This window comes from Saccostrea echinata, unplaced genomic scaffold (genome assembly GCF_033153115.1).
Source record: "Saccostrea echinata isolate AGI-Se365-2 ecotype Australia unplaced genomic scaffold, CSIRO_AGI_Sech_v1 ptg000034l, whole genome shotgun sequence".
Classification (NCBI taxonomy): Eukaryota; Metazoa; Mollusca; class Bivalvia; order Ostreida; family Ostreidae; genus Saccostrea; species Saccostrea echinata.
The window spans coordinates 366,666-391,548 of NW_026889783.1; the positions used below are offsets into that span (position 1 = coordinate 366,666).

The 24,883-nt window shown below is 32.7% G+C and overlaps 1 protein-coding gene across 4 annotated transcripts; it reads left to right on the forward strand.

Moving 5' to 3' along the window:
* The first annotated feature begins 1,276 nt into the window (after positions 1-1,276).
* LOC133199465 (polycystin-2-like) lies at positions 1,277-13,399 on the forward strand. Of its 4 annotated transcripts, XM_061335271.1 has the most exons (15): positions 1,279-1,581; positions 3,200-3,527; positions 4,887-5,000; positions 6,123-6,250; positions 6,410-6,666; positions 6,913-7,300; positions 7,394-7,630; positions 8,145-8,326; positions 8,450-8,669; positions 8,820-8,953; positions 9,062-9,179; positions 9,767-10,105; positions 10,420-10,602; positions 10,957-10,975; positions 11,963-13,399. In XM_061335271.1, the coding sequence occupies exons 2-14, from the start codon at positions 3,284-3,286 to the stop codon at positions 10,969-10,971; spliced, it is 2,559 nt and encodes an 852-aa protein (XP_061191255.1). In that variant the 5' UTR covers positions 1,279-1,581; positions 3,200-3,283; the 3' UTR covers positions 10,972-10,975; positions 11,963-13,399. The 4 variants fall into 4 exon arrangements, with proteins under 4 accessions (XP_061191252.1, XP_061191255.1, XP_061191253.1 ...); XM_061335268.1 differs by lacking the exon at positions 10,957-10,975 and having other exon boundaries at positions 1,277-1,581; XM_061335269.1 differs by lacking the exons at positions 1,279-1,581; positions 10,957-10,975 and adding an exon at positions 2,833-2,963 and having other exon boundaries at positions 3,202-3,527.
* Positions 13,400-24,883: the final 11,484 nt, after the last annotated feature.

Genomic DNA, 24,883 nt, shown 5'->3' on the forward strand with positions numbered 1-24,883 from the left:
TTAAATAAAGCTGAATATTATTTATCTAAAGTTGCCACAGCAGAGTTGGTCTGTACTCCTAAATTTAAGTGGCACTGATAAAAAAATATTACGATGACAATTGCCCCCCCCCCCCCCCCCCCCTTAAATATGTTTTACATGAGTTAGTTAAATGATGTTTTAAGTTTGAAAAAATTCCCTCAGAAATGACAATGGCTTTTCCACCCATAAATGTTTTACGTGAGTTAGTAAAATAATGTTTTAAGTTTGAAAAAAAAATCCCTCAGAAATTAAGTAGAGTATGGCTCTTCCTTAATATAGTTCATTCTCAGTTCAATTCAACATAAAATGGACATTTCAAAATATAATGAAACTCGTCTTCGGCGTCATTTTGACCAAACAATTTACAAAATCTCATATTCCTTAAGGTCAAGATCTAGTAAATGAAAGGTGCGTACAGATTTCTCAAATTTGAGAAATGAATTCCTTCAATGATGCTTTATAACTTTAGCTTGGTCAAGTAAGGTGTTTTGGGGCATAATTTGTAGATGAACAAGGTGAAAAATCATATTTCAAACTGTCATTTTCAATGAAAAATTAAGAAAACCAGACATGAATACGGGAGTTTTTTCCATATCAGACAAAGGAAATTTATCCAGATTGCCTACAGTCTCTTAGAAAACGATAATTTGTATGTTCTTGGCCTCTTCTTTAAAATAATATTAAATTGAATATAGGTATCGGGATTGCTTTTCACATGATTTCAAATTGAATTCCATGAAAATACTTTATTTTCTACATAATTCTATTTGTCTGTTTTCTTGGAGGTTCAGCTGGGGGAAAAATTGGCCTTTTATGGATTTTATTAAAATGATCATAAGGTTACATGGAAAACTTCATAAACAAAAAGATTAAGTTGAAAAATATACATTTGTACTACCCACAGGAAATAATGAATAGTTTAATAAAAATATCCCTCAATAATAAAAGGCATTGAAGAAGGGGGGTTCAGGTTGGTAAAGCATGCTTGTTTCAATTATAATATCGAAAGTGGTAAAAATTTTTTAAAAATGTGTGTGTAGGAATGAAATAATAACTATAACGTGTAATCAACTTAACGAACCATTATTATATTTAAATGCCACTTGTCACAGTTGATGCAGCATATCTCTCCCAACATCTTATCAAGATGAACAAATTCTTATATCTTATACAGTGCTTGGAAGCAAAACTGTGTGTCATCGATTGTCTTTGCCTTTAACATTTTTGAAACAGTTATTATTGATAAAAGAGTTCTTCGGAGTGTATAAAATGTACACGATCTTGGCAAAATCAATCAAGCCTATTGATTTTACCTATGCTTAAAATACGGTACCACAGGTAGTGCTAACAATTATTCCATGTATAATCGTGAAAAATCGATGGGAGTGAATAATTGATGGGACAGGTTTAGAAAAGTTTTGTTTCAGCAGCTACTTATTGTTATTTTCTGCTGACGCCAATATTGATCCCGGACCATTACCTTGGTAGCGGGTCGATCGCTGTATAAAGACCTATTACGTACCCACTTTCGCCCAACATCCGCACCGCACATTTCAGAGTATAGGTAAGGTCTCTTACTTTTTTGGTTTTTGTTGTTTTTTTATGAGTAATTAAATTGAAGTTGATATTTATCATACCAAATGTTATTACAGATGTTTTGGGTAGGATTTGATATTTTTATAACAGATAAAAAAGGAGATATCTATTATTTCAAATCAAAATGACCAAATATATTTTTCTTTATCTCTATCTACGCCATAACTAGTATATGTACTTAAATGAAATTGACTAGAAAGCTAATGAAAAGGTGACGAAAACGAACAGTAGATCAATCTCGTAAATCGAGTAAACTAAACGAATCGTAAACAAGGCAAAAACACGGACCTCTGGAAACACCGGAGCTGGGATCAGGAGCCTAGGAGTAAGCATCCTTTGTTGACCGGTCACATCCGCCGCAAGCCCAATGTATTGATCAGGTATTAGGAGCACTCCGTAGTCGAATTTAGTATAAAGCAATTACCTAACAAATGCTATCAAACATGTCAAGCAAAATACGCTAGGTTGTTTTTACAAACAAGATCATTATAAAGACCGTAGAATTTGCGAAAAACTGACTTTAAATGAGGTTGTTGAAATCCTTCTAACATCAACTTATTTGTCAGTAGCTTCTCTGATTAAAAATTGATCTTACTCGGAGCACTCTTGCGAACATCAACTTATTTGTCATTAGCTTGCCTCTGATTAAAAATTGATCGTACTCAGAGCATGCTCTTTCGTATCGAATCAGTTGGGAGACATATAAACACCATATGCAATTGATGCTGGAATATTACTACATATGGTCGTTTCTCTTCTCTAAGAAGAGATAAGACCCTATTCACATTAAATCACTAAAAAATAAGCTGAAAAGTTTGATAATCGAATAAATTTAATTACGAATTACGAAAGTACCACGAATCCATGAGATACCAGGCTAAATAAGGGAAGTTGACGATGGCTGAAATCCCCGTTTGTCGTACAGCTAAGTTATTAGTTGGCCATTATCGTCTATAGTCAGTAAAACATCCAATTATGAAACAGATGTGGGAGACTGTAGTGTCTTTAATTTCGAGTTCACATGGATATATCGAGTGGAAATATGAATGAAATTAACTATTGCTAATTTATAAAACGACTCTTCTATGTTTTTCCGCGATATATGATAATATTGACTATGGATAAATTATGCCAGGGACCTATATACTTAGTATATAGGTCCCTGTACGAATACACTGCAGAGCGAGTTAGTCAATAGTGAAGCGCCGTCTATTGAAAATATTTGACTTTATTAAAGCAGAGTGATCGTTCCTGATAGCATCATCAACATTAATCCAACAAAATAGTTTTCATTTATAAACGAAATATTCATTCAGAATGCTACAGCACTTGATCTTATCACATGAGTAAGTTCATTTATTCCATGGAGTTCTAACTGTATACTGATCATTCATATTGAACGTATCATTTACACAATATTTGATTAACTTATTATGGTTCATTGAACAAAATGAACCATCACCATGTTATGATCTTGTCGCTGTGATGTCATGTAGGAGCCTTTCGAAAAGAAACAGGTGTAGCGTAAGTGAAAATTACTGTTTATCTAATCCGTTCTAACATTTTAATATCTACTCATTACAGGTTACATTTCTATAGGTCTTATCTAACACCAACAAGCGTACAGTGAAGGGGTCTTTCTTGTGATTATCCCAAGACTTTAAACATGGCCTCGCGGGACAATCGGCCTATGAGCGCACAGTCACGCACGGCTTGGGAAGACATGGATTCTGGTTACGGTAGACCGGACAATCAGTTTGAGTTTGGGCCAAGAGACGATCCAGATTTACCAGTGGCTATGGAAAACGACATTTACATGGATCGCGACAAGGGAAAAAATGATCAGGTGGCCACCACCAAACCTGAAGAAAAGCAGGGATGCTTCACCAAATTCAGGAAGGGTGTCCGATGTAAGTTATCTTCTTTACATATATCAGCGCATTTCATTTTTATTGTAATTTGTAGGTAAACAAAATTATATGAAATAATGTTTCAAGGTACTTGTCAGTGAAGCTTTGTTATAGAAAATTATTAACAGTAACTAAATCCTGTACTGTTATAATTAATCTTTAATTGGTATTTTAGATTTTTATTTCAGAGATATACTTTTTTAAACTTTGGTTGTTTCAATTGCAACTATAAATTACACTTAGTATAAAGAATTCAGTGGAAATAAAATTAAACTTGTTTATTTTGTTAGTTCATTTTTAAATAGTTGCTGTATTGCAAAAAGGAATGGCTGTTTTTCTGTTATCTCTGTTTTGTGCCTATCATGTGTATTCATTCTTTGTCCCACTTTCTGAATTGATTAAATACTAAGCCTCGGATCGGGCATTTAAATTCTGTTTGTTCAAGTTTACTTAGTATAGGATTTTAGACCAAAGTCTTGCACTGTGGAATGAAAAAAAAAATATTGATTTCTCCTCAGTAAATTTAAATAACAAGGTGAAAAAAATGTGTTCCAACTAAATATATTTCAGAAAAGCTGATTTTGCTTGATAATTTATTTAGGAAAAGTTAATTGCTTTGGTAGAGAACAATGGAATTGGTAGAAACTATACATGTGTACAACCTAGATCCATACACTTAATATATAGGATTTACATAAATGTTGTTAGGTTAAATTAAATAAATATTGAATGACTAATTGGGGATTTCTTGAACTTAAAATATGATGGTCAAGAGATTGGTGGTGGAAATACTTAATAAAATAATGATTTATGTGACATAAAAACATTCATTTACATGTAATTGTATTATGGTCATATGCAACATATCTCAAAAAGTTACCTCTGCATTGATAAGTTTTCAAGATACATGTACTTTATAAATTCAAAAGCATGGTACCATCAGCAAGAGCAGATATTCTAAGAGTAAGATAAAATGTCAACATACATTACCAGAGGTTTTGAAATTTGAATAGGTATCAAATGCTAAAAATCCTTTAAGTGTGTTTTTCAAAGAAAAATAAACAAAAATTACCAAACATAGTTTTATTTGGTATTTTCTCAAAATTTGTTTAAGACGATCTGCTTAGCATTGTTAGGCATAAAAAAAATTGCTTACAGATACTTCTATTATTGGAACTCTTGATTGAGAATTTTCAAATAAATGTCAAAACTTTGTTGTGTATATCCTTTATTTAATATACATTAATATAGAAATGGGATGAATATTTTTATGGTTGATTTTTTCAAATTATACATAAATACAAGTAAAGATAAATAAATCCAAGTTTCCGTTATTATTATTTTTCTTTTCTTTTTTAGCTCTGTGGGCTACCAGGCAGACAGAGGAGACCAAAGGCAATAGAGAACTTCACGTGAAGACCACATTGAGGGAACTCATCATATACCTGGTGTTTCTCATCATTCTCTGTGTTGGTAAGAGGGGGAAAAACAATGATAAACATACACTTATATCATAAATAAGAGGGGGAAAAAACAATAATAAAAATACACTTATAACATAAATAAGAGGGGGAAAACAATGATAAACATACACTTATATCATAAATAAGAGGGGGAAAAACAATGATAAACATACACTTATATCAAAAATAAGAGGGGAAAAACAATGATAAACATACACGTATATCATAAATAAGAAGGGGAAAAACAATGATAAACATACACGTATAACATAAATAAGAGGGGAAAAACAATGATAAACATACACTTATATCATAAATAAGAGGGGGAAAAACAATGATAAACATACACTTATATCATAAATAAGAAGGGGAAAACAATGATAAACATACACTTATATCATAAATAAGAGGGGAAAAACAATGATAAACATACACTTATAACATAAATAAGAGGGGAAAAACAATGATAAACATACACTTATATCATAAATAAGAGGGGAAAAAACAATAATAAACATACACTTATATCATAAATAAGAAGGGGAAAAACAATGATAAACATACACTTATATCATAAATTCTAAATTGAAGGACAAAAAAAGTTTATCTTATATACACGTATGCCAGTGAGAATCCATGTAAAAACCACAAGTTTGTTTCCTGAAAAATGTCTGTGTTGGATAGTTTTTGGTACAGTATTGATTTTTCATACCTGAAGACAAAGATTATACATATTTCATCAAGTGCGCTCACAAACACCATAGTTATCAATACAGATGAAATATTGATTCCTGAACCTTTCTGTTTATTGCTTTAGATGAGCTTAATGGTTATCGATTTTGGAATATTCCGTATTCTAATTATGTTTTAAGGCTATTGATCTCTGAAAGTAATGATACCTCTTTTGCATGTACTAGCTTTTCTAATCTTGAAGAAGTCAATATTTTATTCCATTGCAACACAATCAATTTCCAGATAAAAGCAATAAGTCCAATTAAAGGTTCTTCGAAAACATTTTTAAAAAAATACACAAGAAGTAGCAAATTGATTTATTATCATTTATAAATTAATATTCAAGTGGCACAGTGCAACTGAAAGGAATAAGATATATAAAAGTGAATAATTTTTTTAGTGACCTTTGGAATGACCTCTACCACTATGTATTACTACACTAAGGTCATGAGTGACCTGTTCCTGGATACAACTCATAAGTCTGGTGGTAACTTTAGAACCATAACAAATGTCGAAGACTTCTGGAAAGTAAGATTATTATTTAAAATCCCGCAAATAAAAAAAATAATTAGCTGACGTAATAAACATTTTTGCATAAAAATCATTTGTTTCCCACACTTTTCCTTTTCTGATAAAAGAAGTCTAATTTATACTACCATGCTAAGTGAACCTATGGTTCAATGACAGTTTGCCCGAGACCCTTTGGTGCGAGGTCTTCACTGGGAGACTTGGTACAACAATCAGCCTCTGCCTCAATCTGAACAAGGATACATCTACTATGAGAACAAGCTACTTGGGCTTCCTCGACTGAGGCAACTAAAAGTCAGCTCCAATTCCTGTGTGGTCCATGAGAACTTTAAAGATGTCATCCGTGAATGTTATGACTCCTACTCTTCAAACCTGGAAGACAAAACCTCAGTCGCAAATGCAGATAATTACACTGCGTACGTAGAAGTACTTTGTATTAGTTTATTCCTTTTGGAGATTCACACTGGAGTGTGCTTTTAGATTTCAAAAAAATTAAAGTCTGATATTGCTACGTATGAGAAATATCTCTACATTACATGTATTGTTTATGAATCAATTGAATATTAAAGAAAAAAAAATTCATGCACAAAAAAATAGCAGGGATAAAGTAGATGTATGCTTGATATAACATGATGGTAAATGTTATATTCCTTGTTCTTCAGATTCACATACAAAACAGAGGATGAACTTGATGGAAGCAGTCATGAGGCAACCATTGCAACATACAGTGGAGCTGGATATGTCCAGAATCTTGGAAAAACAAAGAATGAATCCCTTGAAATCATAAATTATTTGTTTAATAAACTGTGGATAACTCGAGGGACTAGAGTTGTGTTTGTGGATTTCACTGTGTACAATGCTAATATCAATCTGTTCTGTGCCATTCGACTGATTGTGGAGTTCCCAGCAACAGGTGGAGCAATTTCATCCTGGGATTTCCGTACAGTGAAACTGATCCGATACGTAACCATCAAGGACTACTTCATCATGGCTTGTGAATTCATCTTTACTCTCTTCATTGTGTATTACATTGTTGAGGAAGCCCTTGAGGTAAATTTATTTTACTCAAACATTTTTTTTATCAGCTAGGCTTTGTAAAGAGTGTTTATACAAGATGACAAGTGTTTTTGAAATGTTTTGTAGATCAAGAAACACAAGCTTTCCTACTTCAAGAGTCTGTGGAATATCCTGGATCTGACTGTCATCATCATTGCCTTACTCTGTATAGCATTTGATATTTATCGGACGGTTGAAGTGGACAACAAGCTCAGTGAACTCATTAGTCACCCTGACCAGTATGCAGACTTTGAGTTCTTGAGTTACTGGCAAACAAGATTTGACAATGCAATTGCTATAGCTGTCTTCTTTGCCTGGGTGAAGGTAAATTAATTTTCGTTTTAGATTAAGGACCCTCTCTACACCAGTGCAAAATGTTTTTTGGACATTGAGAAAAATATATTGTATAAAGGTGTTAATATTGAGCTTATCTATTAAATTTTCACTATATGGTACGTGGCAATTACCCCCAGAAAAAATGTTTAAACACAACACAGTGTCAGTGAATAGATATCACTGCTGTTTACTTCCATAGAGACAATACATGTAAATAACATGTTCAATTTATTTATCTTGGCATTTTGAAATGTTAAGAATACTTGAATTAATTACAAATTGAATAATATACTGTAAATTTCTTTTTTTTTAAATTTAGATCTAAGGGCAGATCACTCTAACTACTTTAAAATACCAAGGAATCAAAACTCTTTAGTTTGCAGTGTATGTAGAGAGGGATTTTAATACTGCAAATGTACAAAACTTGACAATATAACAGAGTAAATTTTAAATGTAAATTGATCCTTTGTATAACCAGGATTTTTTGTTTTTTTTTTGAAAGATTTTCAAGTACATCAGTTTCAACAAGACAATGACTCAGCTTTCCTCTACTCTTGGCCGTTGTGCAAAGGATTTACTTGGTTTCGCTGTTATGTTCTTCATCATTTTCTTGGCCTTCACACAGCTGGGGTACCTGCTGTTTGGTACTCAAGTCAAGGACTTCAGTAACTTCCCCAACTCCTTGTAAGCTCTTAATGATCTGTTTAAAATTTAATTCTATATTTAAAATTTAATTCTATATTTCAATGCATATGAATGTTACATCATAATGTATATTGAAATACATGAACACATGTATGTTTGTAGCTTCACCCTATTCCGTATCATTCTGGGAGATTTCGACTTTCACCAGCTGGAGGCCGCCAACAGGTATCTGGGACCCATTTTCTTCATGTTGTTTGTCTTCTTCGTCTTCTTCGTGCTGATCAACATGTTCTTGGCCATCATTAATGACACATACTCTGAAGTGAAAGGAGACATGGCCAACCAAAAGAATGAGTTTGAGATGACAGACTACTTTAAGAGAGTGAGTGGTTTAGTAGTTTTTACACAGAGAAATAAGACAGTGATTCTATGGTTTTCTTTGCTTTACAGAGATACCAGAAGATAGCTTAGTGAGTAAAGTTGTTGATACACAGGGATATGATGTATATGTGATTTTTTGTTTGCTTTACAGGGATACCAGAAGATGGTGGACAAACTAAACCTGAAGCGTGACAAGATCCAGGATATTCATGAGACACTTAAACATGCCGACATCAATGGTGATGACAAGCTCGACTTTGACGAATGGAGACAGGATCTCAAAACGTAAGACCTATCATATAGATTCATTCTTTATTATAAGTTTATTCTTTCATAAATAATGCTTTTGAGTTTTGAATACATTGTATATATACCAAATTAAAAAAATTGTAGACGTGGTTATGCTGATGGTGAAATTGAGGCTCTCTTTGCTAAGTACGACATTGATGGTGATCGTGTATTGGACAAAGATGAACAAATCAGAATGCAGGAAGATCTCAATAACCAGAAGGTATTTACTTACCATATTTAATTCATCCTCTCAGAAAACTTACACTATAATGAGAACATACATCTGGACTTAATCAACCTTAATTACATACATGTATTCCTTTCAGAATGCTTGTAAGTTTTCCAACTTGATTTAATATACTACAACTTATGTGTCATAAGAACATCATTTTAAACAATGTTTGCTTCAAATAATTAATTCAGATAAGGTGTTTATTGTAGAGAAGCATGTTTAAATATAGAAAGCTTAAAGGAAAGCGTAAGGTAAAACAAAGAGCAGTAACCCAGGCAGCTTATAAAATTAACATAGACATATTAAACACAAACTGCACAAAGTCAGCTCATGGCAGTTGAATAACTGAAACACTGGCATTGTATGACGTAGTCAAAGAAATAACAAGATTTTCAGAGTTTTCACAGCTTTTTCACTGTCATAGTGATCAGAACAATTTTCACGCTGATTCTCTTGCAGTTCACCAGAAGTAGTGTGAGAGATGGCTACCTGAACTTGAATTTATATTGCAATGATTACAGGATTTAAATGGTTAACTTAGCCAAGATGTTAAATCAGTGTTAAATTTTATACAGGCTGCTCTAAATAAAGAATATGACGAGTTGGAGAAAAGTGGAAACAGACCAGGAACAGCGCGGAGAGCCAGCAGCAGAATCAGTGAGAATGACGACAGTGGTGACGAGAGTTCGGAGATCGATGACAACGGATCTAAATCCACCAGATCAGGCAGAGGTTCTAATGGTGTATCATACGAAGAATTTACAGTTTTATCTCGAAGGGTGGATAGAATGGAGCATTCTATTGGCAGTATAGTCTCTAAAATTGATGCTGTTTTAGTAAAATTAGAAGCTATGGAAAAAGCAAAACTCAAACGAAGAGAAACAATGGGCAAAATTTTAGACAGCATTACAGAGGTATGACATCCCAATTAATGTGTCACTAAATTTGAGTTTTGTTGATTTTATTTGCACCATTTATAAATATATCTGAAAGTTCCTAAATCCTTTTTCCATGACAGAGCACAAGAGTTAATGATTTTTTTTAATAATTTGATTAAAATTGTACACAACAGTAACCAAGTTTGTAATTTTCCTAACAGTTTTTTATTCCTTCACTTTTTTTCTTATTACCATTAATCAAAACAGATGTCACTGCCTCCATTGTTCTCAAGGGAGTGCAAGTTTTGTTGCATCACAATTTGTCTATAATAATAACCAATGTTATTTAGACGGATGGCAGCAATAGTGATGAAATGAAAAGAGAACAGATGGAAAAATTAGTTCGAGAAGAACTTGAACGATGGGATTCAGAAACCTCTTTTTCACCCAGCGGACGAGGTGCTTCTCCCAGTAGTGGGAGCAGTGCTAGAGGGGTCAGGGCACGATCTCGCCCAGGCTCAGGACAGCATGGGGTAAGTTAACCAGTGTAGGAAGGGAGAAATTTGTAAAGAAAAAAAGTCCTCTAAACTTGAAAAGTCTCAGTTGTTAAAGTTTTGCCTCAGTATGTTGTTTAATACATGAAAATAAATGTAAAATGATTATATTGACTTATGAAGGCGAAGAAATAATAACTTGGGGTAGGTTTGGTTTGAGGAATGACATCTAAAAAATGCTTTAATGTTTGAAATGCTTTTTGAGAAGTTGTCGAAGTATCTTTGATGAAATTATAATGTTGGATTCTTCATACCCTAACCTCTGTGACTTACATTAATGCAGAGTTTGGATTAGTAAGTGATTTAATAACTGTTTTTATTTGGTTTGTTTAGTCATCTGAAGTGTAATAGGGTAAATATGCAGACCTCCACATTTAAGTAACAGTTATTTTTATGAATCGTTTTCTTTTCTTTTTTTTTTTGGTTCTCATTTATGATTAGTATAATTTCAGTGCAAGTTGCATTATATGTAAACCTTTATTTTTGAGTTTTTATACCATTATCATTTGTTCAGTTGTAGAGACATTTGTTTTTTTTTTTTTAGATAAAACATGATTATTTTGTTCTAAATGTGTTATAAAAACTTCTTTGTATGATGTTGTAGTGGGGCAGGGGGAGGGAGGGGGTGTGGATTATAGTACATATGTATCAGCAATTGACTTGGTTGACTTGGGTTAACAAGTTTTTTCTCAGATAGGGAGGGAGTATAATATCAGTAAATAGATTCTTGGAACATTGGGGAATGTTATGTTTTACTAACAAGTTTGAGAAGTTTAACAAAACACTGTGATCTACCATTGACTAATGATAAAGACTGGACAATTGTTTGAGATAACTGAGAACTCACAAAACTAAACACACAGATATTTAAAACTGAAAAGACAATCTTATTTTGTTTAATATTGAAACTCCTACATATATAATGATGTGTAATTAAGAGAAAACAATAAATGAGTAGAACTTGTATCAATATGTAAAAGCCTTTTGTAGATGAATTCTGCTAAAGTCTGTTGAGTATCTATGGTGTATGTGTATTTGCAGGTTTTATATTTTTTTAGTTTTGTACATGCACTGTTTTGTCAGAGATGATTTAATATCTTATCTTAACTAGAGATAACGAAACATAATGTAAATTTATACATCATCCTCAAAAATCCATATTCTTTCATTAAAAATTTCTGTCAAAATTTAATATGTATTCAAAACTAATGTAAATTATACAAGTGTAATTATCCATAATATATATTTTGTGCTATGATTTTAATATTATAATTACCAGATAAACTTAAAAATTCCTTCTATTAGGGTGGCTTTGTTTTATATTTGTGTTTCATTTCAGGATTACTATGATTCTCGGGGTTACCATGTGTAGAGAAGGAACGCGATCAATGACATTTTACTCTATCATTCCTGCCATTGAACTGAATCTCGCATTACCCTAGCAGTTATGTTGTTGTGTGCCAGTAGGTGCAGCTTAAAACTTGATCACTTCTTAATGGGATAACTCTCTGCCCAGGTGTTTTAAAGAAACCAAACATTGTATACTTAATCAGGGGAAGTTGTTGCCATCTGATTTTGTTGCTTGACTGTGATAGATTACTATTATCTTTTTTTTTTTTGGTTAACCTTGAAAAAAGTGCTGAAATCTTTATATTGACACTTTAGCAAAATTGCGCTGATGTAAGGTTTGTCTTTAATCAAGTAAAAATTATTCAAAAAAAATGACTCTAACAGATCAGAGAGTTCAATTGAAACACCAAAAAGCAGTGCCACACCCAGACCTTAAGATCCACCCAAGCAAATCTTACATCACTGGGTTTTGTTACATTCATATATTATATGGAGAATGGATATGATCATTTATCAGTTTTTCTACAAAAATGTCCTGAATGGGACCAATATTGTCATTATGCAAAATTTATCAACTGCTGATTCTTAATTGTGATGTATTTAACTTTCATAGAATATACAGTGTTTCCTTATGCATGTTTTATACATTAATGGAGATACTAATTTTAGATATAAGTGAAATCCTGCTAATTTACATGATGTACCGTCCAATGAAATGTCCATTTTGATCCCTCCATTTAGCAGTTAGGTATCCCATTGTGAACTATCATAGATGCTGATAATTATTGTGATGTGTTAATCTAGTCTTTATGCCTTGTTTATATTCTGACTTGAATCAAGATGTCAATTTTTTTATTGTTTAAAACTGCTGTTGAAAAATTGTTAAGAAATCTAGAACAAATTGTTTATGTATATGTACCGGTAGTTGCATTTCCACAGAGCATGTCCAACCTACTAAATTTTGCAATACAACCAGTGCTGAGTGCAGGTGCAATGCTACATGTTTATAGTTTTTATTATTTGTCAATCTCAACAATTCGTGACTTTTTCGTCATGAAGCTCTACCCACAATCAGAGTCTCATCAGAATTCCGTCCACGTTTGATGTTTGTAACTTCTGAGTCCAACATGAGTTCAGTTCACTTAAAAAATTAAAAAAAAAAAAATGTACTTTCTTAAGATTTCTTCACAACCATGAAATAATAACTAAATTTGTATCAACAATAAAACTTGTAATACATTGTTGGTGAACACATGTAAGACTGATTTTTTTTCTTTTAAAGTAACTGCTCACCATGACAGATAAGGATTTATGCAGGAAGTCAGAAGTTACTTACAAGATTGTAACAATGTTGTGACAGACACTTTTTAACTCTGTGGTAGATGTACTTAACTTGTTACAGAACAAATATATTTCACTGCATTTGCCTTGTGTTATGTGTTCTCTATGAGGCTGCCTTTAATATGCTGTCAAAGTTTTGCTGAAGGTTGAATGTACAGCATGATAGTGGGGCTAATTAATAATACAAAACATGGAAGAGAAATAGGACTACTCAGAAAAAAAGGAGGGCTCAATGCATGATAGTGGGGCTAATTAATGATACTAAACAACATGAAATAGGCCTACTCAGAAAAAAAAGGAGGGCTTAATGCATGATAGTGGGGCTAATTAATGACACTAAACGATGTGAAATTGGCCTACTCGGAAAAAATGATACTAAACAACATAAAATAGGCTTACTTTGAAAAGAAGGAGGGCTCAATGCATGCAACACTAACAGTGATAAACTATACACAAGTATATGCTAACAATGATCAAGTCTATATTAGAATATGAATGCTATATATATTTCTGAGGGCAAATTTAAAAACAGCATATAAAACTATTATAATAAAACAATGTATGAAAGAATACTAGTCATAAATAAATGGTATATTGGTTAAATTGTTCAGTGTTGTTAGAAAACAAATCATTTACAGGAAAATCTTACTTTTGTACAAAGAACAAGGTATGGTTTCAACACAAATCTTGCCCTGTATTTTTCTTTACATTGAAAATTGCCATGTTAAATATGAAAGTGATGTCAACAATTAAAACTCTTGCTTTCTGAATCATTGAAATTCCATGCAGAAAGATCATAGAAATCATTTTTCTCGCATGACCTTCCAAATGCTAATTTTGACGTCATGAATTTGTACATTTTCCCCTATTTCCTTAAAAACTTGCAGAAGACATGAATTTTCAATGTAATTTTCTATCAGACAATATAGACTACATGCATCGCCCACAAAGATTTTGAGATATGCGATTTTGCAAAGAATTTTACACAACATATCTAAAAATTAAAGTGGACACTGTTTTTAGCTCTTCTGAGCCAAAGGCTCAAAGAGCTAATGCTATGGCCATTTGTGCGGTGTGCGTAAACTTTTTAGAATATGGGCCATAACTCAAGAACACCTTGGCCAATTATTGTCAAATTTGTCACAGGGTATCCTTGGCCCAAGGGCTCCCTTTTGTACTAAAAATAGGGTTGTGACCCTTAAACAAGGGGAGATAATTAGGAAAATAGAAACAAAAGTGCTGGTTGCTAAAAAATCTTCTCAAGAACCACTGGACAGATTATCACCAAACTTACACAAAAGGATGAGGATATGTTGTAGATTAAAAATTGTTCAAGGCATCACCCTGGGACAAAGGGCGTGGTCTCAAGGTCACTTCAAAGTTGACCAAAAATTACATTTTATTAAAATGTTGATACTTTGCTTACTATAAGGACTAGGATCATCAAATCTTGTCAGTTGATGCATCTAAGGACCTCATATCATGTTGACTCGAAAGTAGGTCACGGTGACCTACTTTTTAAATTTTGTGGCTGTTCTTTTTCAAAATGATTTAGAGGCATATTTTGAACAATTTAAGGCCTATGATCATCAAACTTTGTCAGTTGACGTATCTTGGATCCTCGAAGTACATCGACTCACCTTGACCTACTTTTTGAGTTTTATGGCTAATCTTTTTCAAAAGAATTAAGGTCATTAATTCGAATACAGAGAGGTTTTGAATCATGAAATCTTGCAAGATGATGCATCTTGGGGCCATAAAACATGTATTAAAAAGTAGGTCATAGTGACCTAGTTTTTGAACTTCACAGGCATTCGATTTCAAAGCGTTTTAGAGGCATAATTTGGACATTTTAAGGCCTATGATCATAAAACTTTGTAAGTTAATGCATCTTGGGTCCTCAAAAAACGTCAACTGAAAAGTAGGTCACTGTGACCTACTTTTCAATTAATATGACTATAATTAAATATTTTTCAGGTACTAATTGGCTTTAAATCATCAAACTTTGTCAGTTGATGCATCTTGGGTCTCTGGAGTAAGTCAACTGAAAAGTAGGTCACCTTGACCTACTTTTGAAAAATTATGGCTTTAATTAAATATTTCAGGAACTAATTGGCTTAGAATCATCAAACTTTGTCAGTTGATGCATCTTGGGTCCTTGGAGTAAGACAATTGAAAAGTAGGTCACCCTGATCTACTTTTAAAATTTATGGCTGTATTTAATATTTTTGGGAATTTTTTGGCTAAGAATCATCAAAATTTGTCAGTTGATGCATCTTGGGTCCTTGCAGTAGGTCGACTGAAAAGTAGGTCACTGTGACCTAATTCTCAATTTCTATGACTATAATTAAATATTTCAGGTACTAATTGGCTTAGAATCATCAAACTTTGTCAGTTGATGCATCTTGGGTCTTCAAAGTATGTCGACTGAAAAGTAGGTCACCATGACCTACTTTTGGAAATTTATGGCTTTAATTAAATATTTCAGGAACTAATTGGCTTAGAATCATCAAATTTTGTCAGTTGATGCATCTTGGGTCCTCGGAGTAGGTCGACTGAAAAGTAGGTCACCATGACCTACTTTTTATGGCTAAAATGAAATATTTCAGGTACTAATTGGCTTAGAATCATCAAACTTTGCCAGTTGATGCATCTTGGGTCTTCAAAGTATGTCGACTGAAAAGTAGGTCACCATGACCTATTTTGGAAATTTATGGCTTTAATTAAATATTTCAGGAACTAATTGGCTTAGAATCATCAAACTTTGTCAGTTAATGCATCTTGGGTCCGCAGAGTTAGTCGACTGAAAAGGATGTCACTGTGACCTCTTTTTGATATTTTATGCCTTATTTTAAATATATCAGGTACTTATTGGCTTAGAATCATCAAACTTTATCAGTTGATGCATCTTGGGTCCTTGCAGTAGGTCGACTGAAAAGTAGGTCACTGTGACCTACTTTTGAAATTTTATGGTTATAATTTTAAAAATATTTTAGGTATTAATTGGCTTAGAATCATCAAACTTAATTGATGCATCTTGGGTCCTCAGAGAATGACAAGTGATGAGTAGGTCACCATAACCAACTCTCAGGTACTAAGTGGCTTAGAATCATATTGGGTTCTTGGAGTGTTTCATCTAAAATGTAGGTCATGATGACCTACCTTTGGAATTTCAAGGGTTTATCTAAATATACAGGATACTTAGAGGTTCAAATAGAAGTGATAGGTTGTGCAGTTTATCAGAAGAGCGATTCAAGGCCCTTTGGCCTCTTGTCTTAAGGAAAATAACCCTTGAAATGGGTCATTTTGAGGCTTTTTCTATTTAAAATGGAGAAATGCATCAAATTAATGATATCATACATTTGTATTTCCAGAATGGTCCTCCTTCATGCCATATTTTTTCTTGATTTATCACAGTCATCTCAATAATACTCATATTTAAACCAGTTTCAAAACTTGGAAAACATTAAATTTTTAGGGGCACAAAAAGCCAAAACCGTGCCTTCTTTTTACACATTAAATGAAATGTGATTGTAGGTCATGAAGTCCCCAAAAATGTGATTTGTACATGTATAGTAGTATATTCAACTGATAAACTTGAGTCATATTTTGCCTGCGATAGTGACGGAACTGACTTTGGTATCACTTGATGTAGGTTATGTGGCCAAAGAGAAATGGATAAATAAGCCAGACTGAAGTTATATTCATAGGACACTTTAAGTGACTCAAATTGATAAGGAGAATGTTTACTTGTAAATGCAGATAAATGCACATTTATAAGTGAATGGAACAATATTATTTAGTTAATTGATATAACAACTACATTGTATATGTATCAGTTGTAAACTGTAGTTTACAAGCGTTATTTTATACATTAATATACACGCATTGATCCAAAGTTTCTGCATGAACATCAATTCCTTTAAATGGGAATCATTTTTCGATGTACAAAGAATTGTTCATCTGAGTTTTGTTTCACAGTACATGTAAAACTATGAAACTGCTTTTTTAAAGTTTATCACCATAAAGTAATATTTATAGAATCGGATGGCTATGAATTCTGATGAAATGTAATGCATACTGTGTAGGAAAAATGTTGAAGTCCAAACAGACTGATATTTACGAAAGAAGTTGCAGTCTCTGACCTTGTAATATTCCTGTAATTCAAAGAGTTTAGAATCTTAAAGTGGACAGCGAATAGGAAATGTTCTTTGAGGTTTTTATTTTGATAAAGTGTATCAGTTTACAATGCAGATGATATGAAACGCAAAATTGATGAACAATTTATAGCATTGTAGTTCATAACAGTAAGGAACTCAAAAAAAAAATTCCTTATACATTTCAACATAAAACCTTATACCCCTTTTGTGGCTCCTTCCGGCTGCAAGGATAGACCATGTTTACCTAATTATTGCATTCAAACAGTAAGCTGCTTTTTTCGTACAAGTTTCGATTTTGCGTTTTCTGTCTCTTTGATTTTTAGCTTACGTCAGGGAAATATCGAAAATGCTTGCTGTCTACGAGTTCTTATTTAAACACTTCTTAAAGTCAATTTTGCAAACTATTTGCATGATTAGAATAAGTATTGAACTCTCTACAAGAATTTAAAAAAAATTATGAACTATGTACCCAAAGTTTAAGAAAAGTGAAGTCAAGGTCAAAAGGAATGGTTAAGGTCCAAAAAATGTTGATGAAGTGGAATAGTTCTCATCAGTATGTATCAGCTTATATGGATTGACAAAAATATCTTGAAAAGTTTCCCTGAAATTAAGCTGAACACAAATTTAAGAAGCGAGGTCAAGGTCAAAGGAAAGATCGAGGTCAAAAAATGTTGATGCACTTGAATAGATTATCAATATGTATCAGCATATGACGTTTAATAAAAATATCTTGAATAGTTTTTTTTTGAAGCCGAGCTAAACGCAAGGTGTGACGGAAGGACGGAAGACGGGCATGACAAACACTATATGCCCCGGCCATATTCATGCCAGGGCATGAATATCTTTTAAAATATCTTATCATGAACCACAGGACCAGAAAAGATGAAACTTATATGCAATCTTCCTGAGGTAGTGTAGATTCCACATTGGTCAAATCATGGCCGCCTAGGATAGGGTGAGACCACAATAGGAGATCAAGGTTTTACAATGAATTATACAGGAAAAATTTTCTTCCTATGAATCACTGGACCAGAAAAAAAAAAACGAAAGTTATGTGAAAGTAGTGAAGGTTCTAAATTTGTTAAATCATGGTCCCTGGGGATAAGGTGGGACCCAGGAGATAGAGGTATATTGGGGAAAAAATTTCTTATGAAGCACTGGACCAGAAATGTTGAAACTTATGTGAAAGTTTCCTAATATCATTTAGATTTTAAATTGTTCAAATCAAGGCTTAGGGTATGATTGGGCCATAATAGGGGATCGAAGTTTTTCATTGAAATATACAGGAAAAGAATCTTGTGCAAAAGCTTTCAGACATGATGTAGATTCTAACCCAGCAGGCACACAACGTTGTTTAAACGTTGAATATCAGTTGAAAATGGGTTTAGACGTTGATAAATCTAGATTCAATATTGATTCAACGTTGACTTTTCAACGTTGAAAATGTAACGTTGATTCAACATTGAATTCAAAATGAGTTGAATTGCCAACATTGATTCAACGTCGGATCTTCGTTGAGGTGGCAGGGGATAGTTTCGTACTAAAGACCCGGTCAAATTTCTTAAAAAATTGAGATGTCCCCTGTTTGATGTGATATTTTATGTAGAAAAATGATTAGAATAATTATGGGACACATTTGCAGTGTAGCAGAGTGCTTGCTGAAAAAAATGATGTGCAACATGTAGGTGTCACTATGATGCTTATCATATACAGAGTTGTAAATGTGAAACTAAGACACGTGGTCAGTTGCAGAGGAAATTCAGCTGAAAAGCAGTAGGCCTTAGAAGAAGGTGTGTATCTCAGAGGGAAGGTGAATGGCCCCATATCAATTGGTGAATTTTTATTAGGGCTTGCATTGATTTACAGACTACTGGGTGTTTTATCCTGCTCGCTCGGGCCTGGGGGTGGGTTGTATGGGTGTGAATGAGGCCCATTCTTGGAAAAACAAGCCAAAATTTGGGGAGTCCCCAGGTGCATTTTTGGTACACGTGCACTCTAATAGGCAGATTACATGTAATTTGTTGACATAATTTGTGAGCCATGGGCATATGAAGTGTAATTAATTAGCCCCTGGAAAACTGTCCCCATGTACATGTTGTTATGGATCGCATGTATATGTGTACCCCCTCGGCACATGTTTGGCATTAAAAAAAACTATCCTCTGCCACCTTCAAGAAAACACCAATTTTCAGAAATATGTAATTTAGTCTAATTCTTCTCTAAATAAGTTTACTGATGTATGCCATTTTCAAAACTCACCATATTTCTTTTATTTGACTCTTATTCATTTAGGTAGAGAGACCTAAACACAAGGGGGGTAAACCTTTCCCAGTACACATTTTCAAAGAGTTTGAAGCATCAGCATAACAAATCTTAACAGAGTAAGGCAATTTTTTTCAGAGAAAAAAATATTTGTTTGAAAATAATAGTTTGGGCACTGTCACATATATTTTATCAAATTTTGATGCAATTACTTAGTATCAATTAAAATTAAAGGGGCTTAATCATTGCGATATCACTGAAATTACATAAATTTACTCTTTTTTTACATGTATTTCACTAAGTATCATTATTTTGAAAAAAAAAGAATGAGTCAGTATGCAAAAATATCAGTTCACAGAACCACATTTATTCAAAGAATTATTGTGCTTTAATTTTTTTTCAAATTAGACACATTTTACTATTGATGATTACATAAAAAATACCCCCCTCCCCTTCATTTTCCCCCTCATTTGTCTTCTATAATGTGATAGAACTTCAACTTTTCATTATTTTCATATAGATTATATATTTTTCTTTAAATTATAACAAAACAGATGGTCTTTTTGCATATTTAATGAACAAAATATCAAAAATATGTAAATTTTCATGTAATTATTGGATTCTACTAAGCACCTGAAATTTACTCACAAATGCCAAGTAAGGACAGGATGATCACTTTAAATATTCAGGGGAATCAAATGCATGTATTTGATCATTCAGATATGTTGAAATCGAATGAAATATACTCAGAAAAACCCTTAGCAAAATCAAATTGATTGAATTTTGATTTATTTTGTAGTTGTTTTCTGAGCATTGGATTTTCATTGTTTTTTGATTTGCAAAGAAATCAACTGTGCCTCCTTGCTAAATTGTATGGGAAAAAAGCATTGAAATAGCATTGAACATTGGATTTTGATTTATTTTGCATTGACTTTTGATTGAAAATGGCTGGATTTTTGCGAAATATGTAAATGAGATGAAGGATTAATCTGACATCACGGAAAAATGCAAAATCAATGCAAAACAAATGAAATACAGTATGAAGCATTTATTTGATGTCACTTAGCATTATTGTGACATCACAGAAAAATGTTAAAGTAATACATATTAAAACATTTAAGTGATGTTATGAAACTTGAGAAGTAACATAGAATAAATACATATGGTAACAAACAATATCCAGCATCATGCTCAATGCAAACATTATAACTAATAATCCATCACATGTATCTTTACCAAAATTTTGAATACTTATCTTAAAAATTCACCAGTACAGTTATAAATTCAAGTAAATGAATTACTAACTTCCATGTAATGTATCCATTATTTGTATGGCATCTACTTAATTCAACAGCACCATCTTTTCATCACCTTCAATATCACTTGTCTGTCACAAAACAACACTAGCTGTCTTCATCATTCTTAGATTCTACACAACTTTTTGCCATAATTTGAATAGTTTAGTCCACAGGGAAGAACACAACAAAATGTTGATCATTTCCATCAAAGTACATCATGGCTTCTAGCTTGTCTGGATGCAGCGCCAGCAGAATTTGAAATGGCTGATAAAGTGACGTAGAGTAATCACGTGATTTTTATCAGCCTCTCCCTGGATATATTTACAGCTGGTCAGCACTAATATAACCAGCAATATACACAGCTGATAAAGCTACCATTTATTTCTGAATCAATGCTTCAGAAAATAAATACAAATTCAATCATGGATTTACCAAAGAGATCAATTCATGTGTAATTTGTTATTGGTATGACATCATATAAATTCAAAATAAATGCAAAATAAATGCATTGAAACAACATTTATTTAAAAAATCAAATTTCAATCATTCCAAAATCAATGGTCTGAAGATTTTTGAATTGGATTCAATCAAAAATAAATGCATAACCAATGTTCAATGTATTTTCAAGACAAATAAAATCAAAAATCAATGCAAATATAGCATTTGTTTTTGCTAAGGGAAGGACAGTCAGGAAAATCAGATTTCCACAGTATATTTTCAATAGAATCAGGTAATGGTTGGAGGGGTAGGGTAGATAACTGCAATTTCCAGGACATTTCTTCTTGAACCTTTGATGCAAGAGGGGTTTTTGTATATTATAATAAATATCCTGAAAAATAGATTAGGTTTTCTTTTTGCAAACAAGCTATAGATGTATAAATTCAAGCAATTAAGAGGTAAAATGGGATTTCTCAAAACATCAAAAATAGGAGAGTATGTGTTACATGTGAGTACATTTCATCAAGGCATGCAATTCTTATTGAATTTTTTATATGTAGCTGCATTTAAAATTGATCAAAGTTACCATTAAACACTGTTTTGATAAGAAATAGTTTCTTTTGGATTGTAGGAGTTGGTCATTTTTGAAGTAACACAAAGAATATGGGGTTAAGGTGGTTGACCGACAATTGGTGGGGTCACTTATTTGCCTCTAACTTTTTTATTTTTCATTGAAATGGGACATATTTAGTATATTTGTACTCAAAATTGATTGCACTTTCTAAATATGGAAAGCTATTTTAATTGAAAAGCAAACTTTGAAAGTTAAAGGTGGCAGGGGATAGTTTCGTACTAAAGACCCGGTCAAATTTCTTAAAAAATTGAGATGTCCCCTGTTTGATGTGATATTTTATGTAGAAAAATGATTAGAATAATTATGGGACACATTTGCAGTGTAGCAGAGTGCTTGCTGAAAAAAATGATGTGCAACATGTAGGTGTCACTATGATGCTCATCATATACAGAGTTGTAAATGTGAAACTAAGACACGTGGTCAGTTGCAGAGGAAATTCAGCTGAAAAGCAGTAGGCCTTAGAAGAAGGTGTGTATCTCAGAGGGAAGGTGAATGGCCCCATATCAATTGGTGAATTTTTATTAGGGCTTGCATTGATTTACAGACTACTGGGTGTTTTATCCTGCTCGCTCGGGCCTGGGGGTGGGTTGTATGGGTGTGAATGAGGCCCATTCTTGGAAAAACAAGCCAAAATTTGGGGAGTCCCCAGGTGCATTTTTGGTACACGTGCACTCTAATAGGCAGATTACATGTAATTTGTTGACATAATTTGTGAGCCATGGGCATATGAAGTGTAATTAATTAGCCCCTGGAAAACTGTCCCCATGTACATGTTGTTATGGATCGCATGTATATGTGTACCCCCTCGGCACATGTTTGGCATTAAAAAAAACTATCCTCTGCCACCTTCAAGAAAACACCAATTTTCAGAAATATGTAATTTAGTCTAATTCTTCTCTAAATAAGTTTACTGATGTATGCCATTTTCAAAACTCACCATATTTCTTTTATTTGACTCTTATTCATTTAGGTAGAGAGACCTAAACACAAGGGGGGTAAACCTTTCCCAGTACACATTTTCAAAGAGTTTGAAGCATCAGCATAACAAATCTTAACAGAGTAAGGCAATTTTTTTCAGAGAAAAAAATATTTGTTTGAAAATAATAGTTTGGGCACTGTCACATATATTTTATCAAATTTTGATGCAATTACTTAGTATCAATTAAAATTAAAGGGGCTTAATCATTGCGATATCACTGAAATTACATAAATTTACTCTTTTTTTACATGTATTTCACTAAGTATCATTATTTTGAAAAAAAAAGAATGAGTCAGTATGCAAAAATATCAGTTCACAGAACCACATTTATTCAAAGAATTATTGTGCTTTAATTTTTTTTCAAATTAGACACATTTTACTATTGATGATTACATAAAAAATACCCCCCTCCCCTTCATTTTCCCCCTCATTTGTCTTCTATAATGTGATAGAACTTCAACTTTTCATTATTTTCATATAGATTATATATTTTTCTTTAAATTATAACAAAACAGATGGTCTTTTTGCATATTTAATGAACAAAATATCAAAAATATGTAAATTTTCATGTAATTATTGGATTCTACTAAGCACCTGAAATTTACTCACAAATGCCAAGTAAGGACAGGATGATCACTTTAAATATTCAGGGGAATCAAATGCATGTATTTGATCATTCAGATATGTTGAAATCGAATGAAATATACTCAGAAAAACCCTTAGCAAAATCAAATTGATTGAATTTTGATTTATTTTGTAGTTGTTTTCTGAGCATTGGATTTTCATTGTTTTTTGATTTGCAAAGAAATCAACTGTGCCTCCTTGCTAAATTGTATGGGAAAAAAGCATTGAAATAGCATTGAACATTGGATTTTGATTTATTTTGCATTGACTTTTGATTGAAAATGGCTGGATTTTTGCGAAATATGTAAATGAGATGAAGGATTAATCTGACATCACGGAAAAATGCAAAATCAATGCAAAACAAATGAAATACAGTATGAAGCATTTATTTGATGTCACTTAGCATTATTGTGACATCACAGAAAAATGTTAAAGTAATACATATTAAAACATTTAAGTGATGTTATGAAACTTGAGAAGTAACATAGAATAAATACATATGGTAACAAACAATATCCAGCATCATGCTCAATGCAAACATTATAACTAATAATCCATCACATGTATCTTTACCAAAATTTTGAATACTTATCTTAAAAATTCACCAGTACAGTTATAAATTCAAGTAAATGAATTACTAACTTCCATGTAATGTATCCATTATTTGTATGGCATCTACTTAATTCAACAGCACCATCTTTTCATCACCTTCAATATCACTTGTCTGTCACAAAACAACACTAGCTGTCTTCATCATTCTTAGATTCTACACAACTTTTTGCCATAATTTGAATAGTTTAGTCCACAGGGAAGAACACAACAAAATGTTGATCATTTCCATCAAAGTACATCATGGCTTCTAGCTTGTCTGGATGCAGCGCCAGCAGAATTTGAAATGGCTGATAAAGTGACGTAGAGTAATCACGTGATTTTTATCAGCCTCTCCCTGGATATATTTACAGCTGGTCAGCACTAATATAACCAGCAATATACACAGCTGATAAAGCTACCATTTATTTCTGAATCAATGCTTCAGAAAATAAATACAAATTCAATCATGGATTTACCAAAGAGATCAATTCATGTGTAATTTGTTATTGGTATGACATCATATAAATTCAAAATAAATGCAAAATAAATGCATTGAAACAACATTTATTTAAAAAATCAAATT